This window comes from Scaptodrosophila lebanonensis, unplaced genomic scaffold, assembly GCF_003285725.1.
Source record: "Scaptodrosophila lebanonensis strain 11010-0011.00,11010-0021.00 unplaced genomic scaffold, SlebRS2 tig00000001-arrow-pilon, whole genome shotgun sequence".
NCBI classification, from domain to species: Eukaryota; Metazoa; Arthropoda; class Insecta; order Diptera; family Drosophilidae; genus Scaptodrosophila; species Scaptodrosophila lebanonensis.
This window is the reverse complement of record NW_022060529.1, coordinates 22,550,704-22,563,820: the sequence shown is the minus strand read 5'-3', so window position 1 is coordinate 22,563,820 and position 13,117 is coordinate 22,550,704. Positions and strand designations below refer to the sequence as shown.

General features: G+C 38.6%; 1 protein-coding gene across 3 annotated transcripts in view; it reads left to right on the top strand.

The window, feature by feature from the left end:
* The window catches only part of LOC115620075 (semaphorin-2A), a 32,596-nt gene that overhangs the window by 15,505 nt on the left and 3,974 nt on the right, over positions 1-13,117 (top strand). For all 3 annotated transcript variants that reach the window (XM_030513238.1, XM_030513240.1, XM_030513239.1), the window contains exons 3-10: positions 2,005-2,092; positions 2,163-2,214; positions 5,898-5,966; positions 7,544-7,651; positions 9,605-9,742; positions 9,940-10,072; positions 10,425-10,781; positions 12,001-12,229. In XM_030513238.1, coding sequence (XP_030369098.1) covers positions 2,005-2,092; positions 2,163-2,214; positions 5,898-5,966; positions 7,544-7,651; positions 9,605-9,742; positions 9,940-10,072; positions 10,425-10,781; positions 12,001-12,229 — 1,174 coding nt within the window. The remainder of the gene's footprint in view (positions 1-2,004; positions 2,093-2,162; positions 2,215-5,897; positions 5,967-7,543; positions 7,652-9,604; positions 9,743-9,939; positions 10,073-10,424; positions 10,782-12,000; positions 12,230-13,117) is intronic.

Genomic DNA, 13,117 nt, shown 5'->3' with positions numbered 1-13,117 from the left:
CAACGTGCCGAGCACTACGCACAGCAAAATCAAATGAAATGGCATATAAAGTTACAACTGTCAACGCTCTGAAAAACATATACATCGTCCTTGTCCCGGTCCTTCCACGTAGTGCACTTGCTGCTTTTTGTGTGTTTGGTCAAAGTTAAAAGTAAATAAACAACATTTAAAGCTTGCACTTTGGTTACATATTCTCCTCCACCTCTCCCCACTCCTCCCAATTTGCCCTCGTCCTTCCTCTGCTACTTTGCTTCAGCGATAATGTCCAGAAGCAGAAATGTCAAAATGTCATTTGATTGAAATGGGATATCTCATTCACTCACATACTTGGTTCAACTTTGTAGCTATGTAATGTGTTTGTATATTTGTCTGGCTGTGTTGGCCAACTATGTTTGCGTTTTGTCATCGTCTGCACCGTTCTCCCTTGCCTCAGACTCTGCATAAACTTTGTTGACAGGCGCTCATTTGTGGTGCTGCTTGGACAGCATTGGATATCCTTTGCCTTTGTCCCCTTTGAGTGCAACGTTTTTCACTTAAGGAAATTTGTTGTCTAAATATTTAACAAACAGCGTGGTTGCTGACGGTCAAAAAATACACACACTCATGCTCAAACAGTAGTAATAAATAGTACATAATATATAGAAGTATACAGTTTCTAACTTTGTCAACAAAACAAATCTCTATCTTTTTCCATTATCCTTGCGGTATGGCCAAATATGGGAAAATCATTTCCGATTACACCAAGCCACAAAAATACCAAAATACTTATTCTTAGCTCCTCAGATGGGGCAGTGTTTATAAGTACAGGATCACATTTTGTGTTGTTCTGCTTCTTGAAATATTTTCAAAATATGAATTATCATTATAATTTTTAATTGTGCCTTATGTGTGATTTTTTGTTATTTTCGCTTTCCTCAACATTTTTGTTTAGTTCATGCTGTATTGTCATTAAACAAATCATATTCATAGCTCCGCCGTTCCTTATATAGTAATTGTTCCTTCAAATTTAAGAACATAAAAAATAACAAAGGAAACATTGAGTGACAAAAATATGATACTTGAATTTGGAAACGTCTTTTAACGCTATTTGTAACTGAGTTGGACCACAATTGATGCTACAAATCTGTTATGTTTAAAACATTATGATTTGAAAAACTCAAGAATTATAGTAAAGTAATAGAAATATTAGCTATATGTACTCGTAATTGTACATTTTGATTTTCAGCAGTTAATAGTACGATGAGGGATCGATTAAATGCTTAAACAAAAGTGATGCAAGAGTCCAAAATTCGAATTCTTTAAATTAAAATTTAAACATGAGTTTCGACGAAATTTTTGTCCTGCATTCTGCACTCTGTTTTAATACTTTTCAGTTGACATATCAAACATCTCGAAAGCTGCAGGTGGTGGGCTGACACCACTGCTTTCGCCACTATATGGACACTTTGTTCGTATAACTATAACTCTTTTGCTCTTAACTCTTATTACTATTGAACAGTAATCATTCGCCGATTCGACAAATACCCTCATTTTGTTGGTTTTTCTTTTTTCATGCCATTTGTAACAAGCTTATTCGTTTAACAGCCATAAAAAAACCTGGTGTTTACGATTCTGATGGGACAAATTGCACTTAAACTTTAAAAAGTATTATCACATCCACACACAATAATAGAAGGAATACACGTATGTTGAACTTCTCTGATACAAAACTTGTTTTTAATTAAAACTTGTAATTATGTTTAGTAAGCTATTTTATTACATTTAAGAAAAATACATTTGTAGTCTAAGATGGTGTCTAAGTTCGTAATTTTTACTCTCTTTCGCAATGGATGCAAATTTTCTGTTGATGTATTAAATACAATATATTTAAGATGTGATAACAATATATTTAAGATGTAATAAGTTTTCTACCAAACGGATAAAAACCCGGTTGGTTACTGTTCTAGGACTAAATATTTAAATGGATGTTTTTTAGTATAACGTTGTCCTTTCCCTTCTTTCCAGATCATGTGCGTGAATTTACTTGTGGAAAGCTCTATTATCGCACATTTCACTTGAGTGAAGAGCGGGATTCGCTTTACGTGGGAGCAATGTAAGTATCCTTTAGCTTTTGCCAATTATATCTTTCCATTTCTGACGAAATCCTCTCATTACATTTGCAGGGATCGCGTATTCCGTTTGAACCTGCAGAATATATCCGCTTCTTATTGTGATGTAAGTAAATAGAATTTGTTTTGCAAATAGATGTGCTGTTTGTTTTATGTTTGGTTAATTATTAACAATCTCTACATACATAAGCAGTTTGCTTTTAGGCTAAGCGCTCTGCTTCGAATTTGCAACTGGGCCGTGTGGCAACAAAAAGCAACATTCAGATCATTGTTTAGCTTAGCCTTTTTATGTTTTTGTCGCAATCCCCTGAAAACCACAAATCTAGCTGGCCAGAAAAAAGCGTGTAACCTGCTTTTGGGCAAAAACAAGTTATGCCGCGCTGCGGTAAACTCATTGTTAAAAATTCATTTTGTGCCCGGTGCGCCACAACAGCATAAGTTGGCTAAAATGGACGGCCGGATTTTTATGGCTAATCTGCCATCAGCACACACACAAACAAACAAACAGAAGTTGTCAACAGGCAGCTTTGCAACCTTTTAGGCGCGCGAGCACATCAAATCTTCTTCGATTCCCCAAAGTGCAACACTGAAAAATGTATGTTTTAGTTGCTCACACAAACAAACACACACACACACACACATAAATATATATACACGTGCACACCTGAAACAAAAGGGCAAAAACATATTTAATATGCGCTCTGGGATTTGCATTATGAGCATTTTTCTTTGCTGCGCAGTGTTTGAATTCGGGCTCGTAGCCATTTGCACGCCATGTGGATGGCGCTTTTGCTGTCGCCAGTCGCTCATCACCATCATATAGTAATGCCAAGCATTCTGCAAGAGGCATAAAGTAGTTGGCGCATTGCCCGACAACCCCTAAAACTCTCAAGGTGTGACTTGCGACTGTGACTTGAGCTGCGTGTAGAGTTGTATGTGAACTTGTTTATGAATTTATGCCCCGCATATACAGTACACACACATACTCACGTTTATTTTTATGATGGAAATGTTGCCTTAGCCCATTGCTACACCACCTGCCCACAAGCATATCGTAAAAATCCAAGACGCCACACATTGCTTCGAGTTGCTCGCATACGTCAATATATTTTATGTGTGCATGCGTTCGCAGTGGTTATTACTTATGTACGCCGCGGGCAACATTTGGCCGACCCTCTGCCCCTGACCCTTCTGTCCCCTGCCAGCCTCGCGATCGTGCTTGTGCCTACTGATAGCTGCCAAGGTGTGCGCGATGCTGCACAGTGGCCTATTCATTAATATTTAGGTAAAATTGTAAAATCTAGACGAGCAACTCTCTTCAATGCAAATACAATTGATTCGCATTAAAGTTCGTATTCGAATACAAGCTTTCAAGTCGAATCTATACTTTAATTTGTATCTTTTATCATCACAAAGATTTTATTATTCTCATTTCATTTTTCCCGAAACATACATTTCAATTTTCACACTTCAATTAAACTATTTGAATAGGAGAGTTTCCGATCAAACTAATCAAATTACTCGTAATTTCTGTGCCATGGGTACTACGAGTACGTATATTTAAAAAAAGTTATATTTCCTCCATCGTTTACTAAAAGAATTTGTAGCCTATGCGATTTTAGTAATCTCAGTGGTCCATATTTGACCTGCAAATAATACTAAATTTTCAGGCCTGACAACAACCTTTACAGATCATATATACGTAGCTTCAAATCAGTGAGAGAAGTAATGGTTGGATGGATGGACAAATATCGCAACATCCATTCGTCTCATCATGGTGATAAGATATAAGATATATACGCATATATGAATTTCGATTAACCCTCTGACGTGCCATTTCTCTTTGTGGGTTTTTCGCTTTAAACAATCGTTCAGTGAAGGAAATGGCAGGATGGGGTTCTGGCACAATTCTGCGGTGCATGTATATGTATATAGCGAAGACTAATTCAAATTTATCGAAGAACGAAGTACACCCAGAATGTGGAATTTTTCCACTATGCGCTGTTGAGCTCTGGTTGCTCCCGCAACTGCGCTATGCGCCAAATGCAAATTTTACTAAATAATACATGATTTTGGTTTTATGTGGGCACCGTTGGGTGTGATGGTAGTGGAAGTGGTGGTGGTAGTGGTGGTGTGAGTGTGGTATGTGAGTGTGCGTGTGCGCATTATGCCTCAAAATATTTCGTATGTGCTCGTTACATTACGTGATTTATAAATCAATTTGCTTGAAAGCATGGCAGAGGCGACCAAGATGCCAGCCACGGCTTCCATACTGGCAGCTCCTAGCTGTAGTTTATGCGTGAGCATTAGCAGGCACCTTGGCAAGCCAGGCCATAATAATATTAACATTTACAAATGCATTTGTTTGTGTGTGCCTGCCTGTGTGACGCACTTAAGTTGCCTACAGGCTTTCCTCTCATAACTACAATTTTACGTTGCCTACTTCGCGGCGCCAATCTCATATTGAATTGCGATTGAACAGCACGGAATGAGCCTTAAACTCAACTTGTGCAGCAGACAGCCTCCAAGAGGTTTGCCAGTGTCAACCATTAGCTAACAATTTGGACAATCTGCCAACGGCGAAATGCTTTGAAATGTCAGCAACACAATCGCCAGGGAACGGTACCCAAGCCACAAGTCAGTTAACCCGTTTCACCAACTTTGCCTTCTGCTGCTGCTTTGTGGCAATATTGTTGTTGCTGCTGTGGACGTTGCTGTTGGCGTTGCCCAAAATCTGTCACAATATATGTATATTCAGAGCCAGAGTTTTGGTCTATGCTGGATAGCGGTCGGACTTGGGCTGAGTTCGGTCTCATAGTTTCAGACATTGAACTACTTGATACATCCCTTGTAATCATATATATTAATATTACAAAGAGGAACGATTTGATTGTTTGTTTGTATGTTTATTGAAATTGAATAGGCTTTGAAGCTACTGGGCCGTTTTAAAGGATTCTTTCACTGTTGGGAAGCTACACTATCCCCGCGTAACACAGGCTATATTATATTTGCACAAAAAAATGGGGATCCTTACCAAAACGCCAAATATGTATCGTAGGGCTTAAAAAATTACCTAAACAATTCCTAAATGGTCTGCTCTTAGTTCAGTATCATTGTCGAAACATTATGTCACTTTAAATATGAAGACAATATTATTCAAAAGTCCCCGGTCAAATAAAAAATTTAAAGTCGATCGACACCGTGAATAATATCGAAAACACAGTCCAATGTCCAGCAATTGAAGTTAAAATCGGAATTCCAATCATGCTTTTGAGAAATTTAATCCCTCCGATCATGTGCACTGGCACGAGGTTGCTTTTTGAGGAATTGAAGGTCAATTTAATTGTAGCGACCATCTCCGGCCCTGCAGCAGGTCAACTGGCTCATATATCGAGGATATCGATGATCCCAACTGATCTGCCAGTCCCATTTAAACGGCTTCAATTTCTGATAAAAACATCATTCTCGTTAACTACTGATTAACAAGTCTCAAGGCCAAACCTTCGAAATAGTAGGAATGTTTTATTCATGCCCAACTGTATGTTGGCCTATCGCGGATCGGAGCTCCTAAAAATCGATTTACTTTGCTGCCACAACATAATGTAAAATCAAATATCATTTAGAGAGAAGCTCTGACTCAATAAAGAATAACAAAAACAACAAAAATCATAAAGTTCTACTCTTCTTTAGTAATAGCAAAAAAGAGGGGTGTATGTGTGTGTGTGTTAAAAAAATTCTAATTTTTGTAGCTTTTATTAAATACCATTTCCATTTTTTCTATATTTGCAGCGTGATGTCATCAACTTGGAGCCCACGCGCGACGATGTAGTCAGTTGCGTATCGAAAGGAAAAAGTCAGGTGGGTGAACAAAAATGCACATTTTCACTTGGAAGTCATTCGATTGAACTCGGCTTTCTTCAAAGCTATTGCCAAACCACTCATGTTTAAGAGGTGTACTTAAATGTCTACATTAAATTCGATGTGTACTGTATTTACATGCATGGGAGTAGCATGGCAAGTGGCGTCTGTGGTCACATTTATGTAAACACTTTGCTGACTTCGTCAAATCGCGAAAACTTGCAACAAAGAGGAACTGCAATATTTGATTGATTTTTAGATCATACGATTTGCAACGACATCGGAGGTGGCACCTTCTGATTACATGCACAACACACTGACTTCGTTTTAGAGTGCATCCATTTGCTTTAGGAGCACGACATATGTATAGTCGTAGTACACTTAGAACCACCACATTTGCAACGTTGCTTGCTTGCGAAAGGAGGCTGCCCCCACTGCCACTGCCCTTGTATTCAGTGCCTGTTGCCTGTTATTGTAACTCGTTTATAATGTGACAGCATATCCTTTCATTTGAAATCTTTTTCAATTTATTTGTAGCTTTTCAATTTGTTGTGCAGTCGCTTTCAGTTGCATACATAAACCGCAGGAAAATCCCAGCGCGCAATTCTGCAACTCTAGCTATAGCTATCAACTGCTATCTATATGTCAATTCAACTGTTTTTGGTGCACACATGCACAATACATGCTCGTACAATATTCCATCCTCGAGTACGTGTGCGTGTCTTGCTTAAGTCATCATAATACCGCTGTGGCTGTCTTCGGTCTTCTGTGCCCTCTCTGCGAATTGCGAATCGCGCACACGTCGTGATTTTGCTGCTTGCAACTTTGCCTCAGTTGCATTGTTGCCAATTGATTTAGGGGGCGCTTCGTGCAGTCGCAATTTGTAGCATTGTGCTGGTATTATTATAGCTGCCACAAATTTGTTGCACTGCCAAGCAATTTCGATTTATACGTCGATTTCAGGCGCACGCCAAACAGCTGTGCTCATTACACGTCTGTTCCTAAATGTTTGTGTGTACTACACTCTGTTGTACTTGTATGAACCATTTATGAAACAATGACAAATGGCAGCCGACTGCATGTGACACAAATTTGCACCACTTTATCATCATTTTCCTGCTTAAATGACGCAGCTGGCACTCAGTTAGCTCCCATGCACTCTACTGAATTTTATTGCATCCTTTTAGGCAAGCGCGTGCTGCAAATTCCTATCGCCCGACAAACTTGACTTGTAAAAATATATAATTGAATACGAAAATGATAAACAAGTAGAGCTACTTAAACTTTTAACCAAACGAGCGCCACAAATATTCTAAAGCAACGTTTAAATTAAACAACAAAGTTCTATGCCGATTATGCTTTGATCAATCAGTATAACAAGCGGAAGTTTAAGAAAAAAAATCACTAGTAAATAAAAAACCAAAACCCCTTTCATAGATTGAAGCGACCGGAAATGAAATTGAAAGGCAGCGGAAATGTAATTTCAATACAAATCAGGCTTTGACTTTGAAAAAATTAGAGCTCATCTCACAAACGCACAATACCAGAATTAACGTTACTGACTCTTTTTCTTTCAGGTTTTCGATTGCAAGAATCATGTGCGCGTTATACAATCCATGCAACAGGGTGACCGACTCTACGTTTGTGGCACAAATGCGCACAATCCCAAGGATTATGTCATCTATGTAAGTACACGCACTCGAGTGCCGCAATAAGTAGACACATATCTATCCATAAAGTTGTTTGCGCTGCCTGCAGCGACTGCCGCGTATTTCGTGCCAAGGCCAGTTAATTGTTGCAACTATGACGACTACGACTAAGCAGCCACGCAATGGAAACGCATTGACAGCTGGCTCATGCATTCAAAGGACTTATAGCGAAATAAAGCACGGCCTGCTTTGAGTGTTGACTCTAGATAGCAATCAGTGTGAGCCAGTATGCAATCTTTTCTCAACAAATATACGAGTAAGCCTGAGCGGTTGGTTCTCCTTGCTTCACACTTGAGTGCCGCCTCTCCAGCAAACAACATATTATGCGTGTTGTATTCTATCTTGCAGTTGCTTGCCACACATTGTGTGAAAATAGTCATTTGTGTGCAGCTGCAGGTGCTGCTGTCGAGCAAATTCTCTCCAAAGACGCACAATTGTGCAGCTTAGTTCATCTTTTCTCTATGGGAGTGTGGGGGAAAAAAGTTGCACACAAAGAGATGAGATGGTCCAACAATTGGTTGGGGGAGCAGGGAGTCTGCAGAACTGAACTAAACATTTTAATTTACCGCCTGGAAAAAAAAGAAAAATAAAACATGAACACAACACAAAAAGCAATGCTTGAAGATTGCATGGAAAGTTTTTATGCCATTTCATTTTGTTCGGTCGCAGCTTAACAATTAGTAGAAAGTTGGGCGGAGTTCTGCCTTTTTAGAGCACTACATGTGCGTATTTATAAAGAAGGCATCGACTATATTTGATCTTTGTAATTAAATATACAGTTTTAAGTTTCAAATCTTACAAAGAAATTACTGCATTGCCTTACACAGGCCTGACTAAAAAAGAACAACTTGCGTAGATATTTTTTGTAGCTGTTGTGCAAATCTTCCGTGGAAAGTATAAGGCTGATAACTATATAGAGCTTGTCGAGCAAATGCTTCTTAGCTTCAAAAATGTAGGCTGTAATATGAGCGTAAAACTGCACGACCTCCCTATAGATCACATTCAATATAATTTAGGAGATCTTAGTGAAGAACGAGGAGAACGCTTCCATCAAGATATAGAATGAAAGAAAAGGTACCAAGGCAGATGCAAAATTCACATGATATTTGATTATTGCTGGGGACTTATGCGTGATTGCTCAAGATAATTTCACTCAAGAAAATTACTCTAAAGACAATTTCTTAATGAATAATACCAAAATAAATTGTTATTTCGCCAAAAATGTGTTGTTTTTCCCCAATCTTATAAAATCGAGCTGTTATAAAAAATATATCTAGTTCTCTGAAATCATCTCACAAGACATTCTTAAAATCAGGTCTAAAAACTTCGGCACTAAAATGTGTGTCGGCCAGTGTTAATCCTTTCCAAGCTAAAGTTGTATTTGAAACTTTAGTCAACTCTAATGAACCAAAGCTAACAATTTCAAGATATTTTATTTACATATATCCGTTACGTTCAAATTAACCCCATTACTGCTCAGGCTATATGACTGTGTCAGCATTTTTTAGAACGTATTACAACTAAGTGGCAACTAAAGCCCCTTAGATAATCTCAAATAAATGGCAACAAGGGAGTACAGAAAAAAATTTAGATTTCCGCTTAATGTTTCGGATTTTATTCCTCCCAATTTAATTGAAGTCAAATGGAACAGCCAGTAATCAGAGGAAACGCATAAAAATCTACTAATCCTTGTTTACAGCAATTTACTATAATATGTGCAATTATTTTACATAGTATGTACTATGTGTTTACTTTTTGTTTTGTATGTTTTCACTTTTTTTTTTGTAATTGCTCCCCCAATGATAAACATTTGTGACCCATTTACGTGCGAGCATTTCTTTAGTGAGCTACAAAATACATTTCACAACTTTTCATTTGAACTTTTTCAAAACGTTTTTTGCTGTTCATTTATTTTAAATGTTTTTGCAGTCGAACTTAACCCATTTGCCACGTTCTGAATACGTGATCGGTGTGGGTCAGGGAATTGCGAAATGTCCTTATGATCCGCTTGATAATTCGACGGCAATTTATGTGGAGGATGGCAATCCGGGAGGATTACCTGGCTTGGTAAGCGATTTTTATTACATATTTTATATGAAGCTGTTGTGAATATGTACAAATATTTGCAAATATTTTATTAACACTGTGTGTGCACAGTCTGGCATCTCAATTGATTTCACAGAACTTGTTTGAATGTCACTTGAGAAAACTGCTTAAATTCTTCACTCCAATTTAATGCGCTGTTTCACTTTTCGTCCTCACAGTACTCGGGCACCAATGCGGAATTCACAAAAGCGGATACTGTGATCTTTCGCACAGATTTGTATAATATTTCGGCAAAGCGCTTGGAATACAAATTCAAGCGCACGCTCAAATATGATTCCAAGTGGCTGGACAGTAAGTAAAGCGTATTTTTCTCACCCCTAGGCCTCTTCTACTATACATTCAAGAGCTACACGCCTGCAAACAAATCGGGCAGTAAAGAAAACAACAAAACACAAAAATTGCCAGTCGCTGGCTGCTAGATAAAATTGAAAAAGGATTTCAAGTGATTTCGCGCTTGAGTTTGTTTTGTATTTTTTTTTTCTTGTCGAGGCATAAATACGAATCGACCCACGCACGTTGTACTTGTATGCCACATGTGGGTGGTGCGGGCGCGTCCATAAGTATACCGTGCTAAGCCGCTTAGACTGCATGGGCAAGCCAATTAGATCCTTGCTCACATATGGCTCTTGTCTACACTTCACAGAACCGAACTTTGTGGGCTCCTTCGACATTGGAGAGTACGTGTATTTCTTCTTCCGGGAGACGGCCGTGGAGTACATTAATTGCGGCAAGGCGGTCTATTCGCGCATCGCACGCGTTTGCAAAAAGGATGTGGGCGGCAAAAATCTTCTTGCGCACAATTGGGCCACGTATCTGAAGGCCCGTCTCAACTGTAGCATCTCCGGCGAATTCCCCTTCTACTTCAATGAGATACAATCGGTTTATCAGCTGCCCTCAGACAAGACGCGCTTCTATGCGACGTTTACAACAAGCACCAACGGATTGATCGGTTCGGCTGTATGCAGTTTTCACATTAACGAGGTGCAGGCAGCCTTTAATGGTAAGTACACATGGATGGATGCATGCATCCATTCAATGCAATTGTCTTCTAAGCCCGTCGCGTCCACATTTTTCATTGGGAAACTGTCACAGCAGCTGACTGGCATGCAATTTTCTCGCTCAACTTAGCCCACGTGCTTTGTGGGAATTGCATTTGCGAAAAGCAACTTATCGGTAAATTTTATTTGCAAGCTACACATTTGTTTCGTCCACACACGGCAGAACGAAGCCAAGCGATGTAGTTCTTTTAAAGTAAGTGCTGTGCTCGTGACTGCAAATGTTTGTACGAAGCCAAACTACATTTGTACCCATAAATACCTTTAGGATCTTAGATCTCAGGACGTTTAAGGGATATTTCATATAATTGATATTTTTCATAGCAACATTATTTAACTATTTTCAAGCTTGGGCCCTGGCAGTTGAGCTAACTAGCTAGCAGGAATCCGATTGTGAGTTCGCTTCAGAGTGTAGACATGGGTTCGAATCATGCCGCAAGTAATAATAATCGCTTGAAGAGCGATACTTAAAATTTCAATTTTAAAAAATAATTTCTAAAATTCGATGTATAAAAAGACACAATCGGCTATGACGATTTCCTCCTTGTAACAAACGTGGGTGGCCAGATAATTCTTCGTTCTGAAAGGTGCCAAGTAAGCTAAAATAAAAAAATAAAAATTAAAGTATTTTCAAACTTTCTATAACACTGCTTCTGCATTATGCTGTAATAACTGATCTTAGTTCAGATCTTCGCTTATATTGCGGTCGATATACAACTTGTGTATTTTCTGAACATATATCTAGTTCACGCGCCCGCCTCTATGTTATATTACATTATAGTTTGCTCCCCAGTGCGGACAGTTGTGCTTCAATCCAATGCGAATAGGTACTCGAAAGCGAAGCTGCCCTCACGTTGAGTGTTTTGTAATTTCTACAGCAGCAGCAGCAGCAGCAGTAGCAGCAACATAAATCGTATTAGAAAATCCATTTGAATGGATTATTGCCACACACACACATGCACTCGTGCCGGGTCCCACTCTAGCTCCCTTCAGCAGCAGTTGAGGCGCTTAACCATCCAGCGTACAGCTGATACCTAGGGGCGCGCAGATTTAAAACTTCATTTTCACAGTTTGCTGGGAATGCTGCAGTAGCAGGATGAAGAGCTCAGTCGCTTATGCGAGTTTTTATTTATTTTTTTGTTCTTTATTTCCATTGCATTGCAGGCAAATTTAAGGAGCAGTCCTCGTCCAATTCGGCCTGGCTGCCGGTGCTGAACTCGCGCGTGCCCGAACCAAGGCCCGGCACATGTGTCAACGATACCTCAAATCTGCCCGACACTGTGCTGAACTTCATTCGGTCGCATCCACTTATGGACAAAGCCGTAAATCACGAGCACAACAATCCAGTCTATTATAAAAGGGATTTGGTTTTCACAAAGCTCGTTGTTGACAAGTAAGTTTAATTCCAATTTTGTATCAACACACCCACCCGCCCAACACCTTCCTCCTCACTCGTATTTTTATGCAAAAGCAATCACGTCCATCTTTATTTGTGTGCGTGTGTTGCTGTTTGTGTTTGTATTTGTATTTGTATGTGTGTCGTGAGTTTTGTGGACATGTTATGTTCTATTTTTAATTTATTTATTTTGATTCCGTTCTCTATCTCTTTGTGGTCGACTTGGTGCCGATACCTGGAAAGTGCAAATACATGTACTTGAGTTCTCAATTTTCTACTACTACTTGTATTTCATTTTATTTGTCGGTCTGTCTGAGTGTTTTTTTAAGTACCGAACGACCGAAAAAATATAAAAAGAAATAACACAATTGCTCACAAAAGATATGTGTAAGCCTTTTAGGCTCCTGGAAACCACTTAAATATTCTGAATTGCAGTTCTTATATTTTTAATTGAAATGCATTGCAAATGTGGCCACCGATTTTTAAAGACAATCGAAATGAAAATAAATTGCATATGCACTCGGACAGTATTAACAACAACAAAACAACACCTTAAATGAACTGCTAGTCCCAATTGTATGCAAAACAATTAATTTATATGACAAGTGCAATCTAGCCATTCAGATTATATTATTTAATCATACTCTTAACACTAATTTACACTAAAAAATATGGACATAATCGTATTGTATATACTTTTATTGATATTATTTATTTATTCATACGATCAGCACTAATTTAAGCTACAAAAAAATGCTCATATATTTAACATTTAGTACATCCATTAATATGTGTGTCTGTGCAGTTTCCTAGTCGGTTGTACAATATTATTGCAACAATTCACAAATGCCACGCATTTAATCATAATAATACATTTTTTCTTCT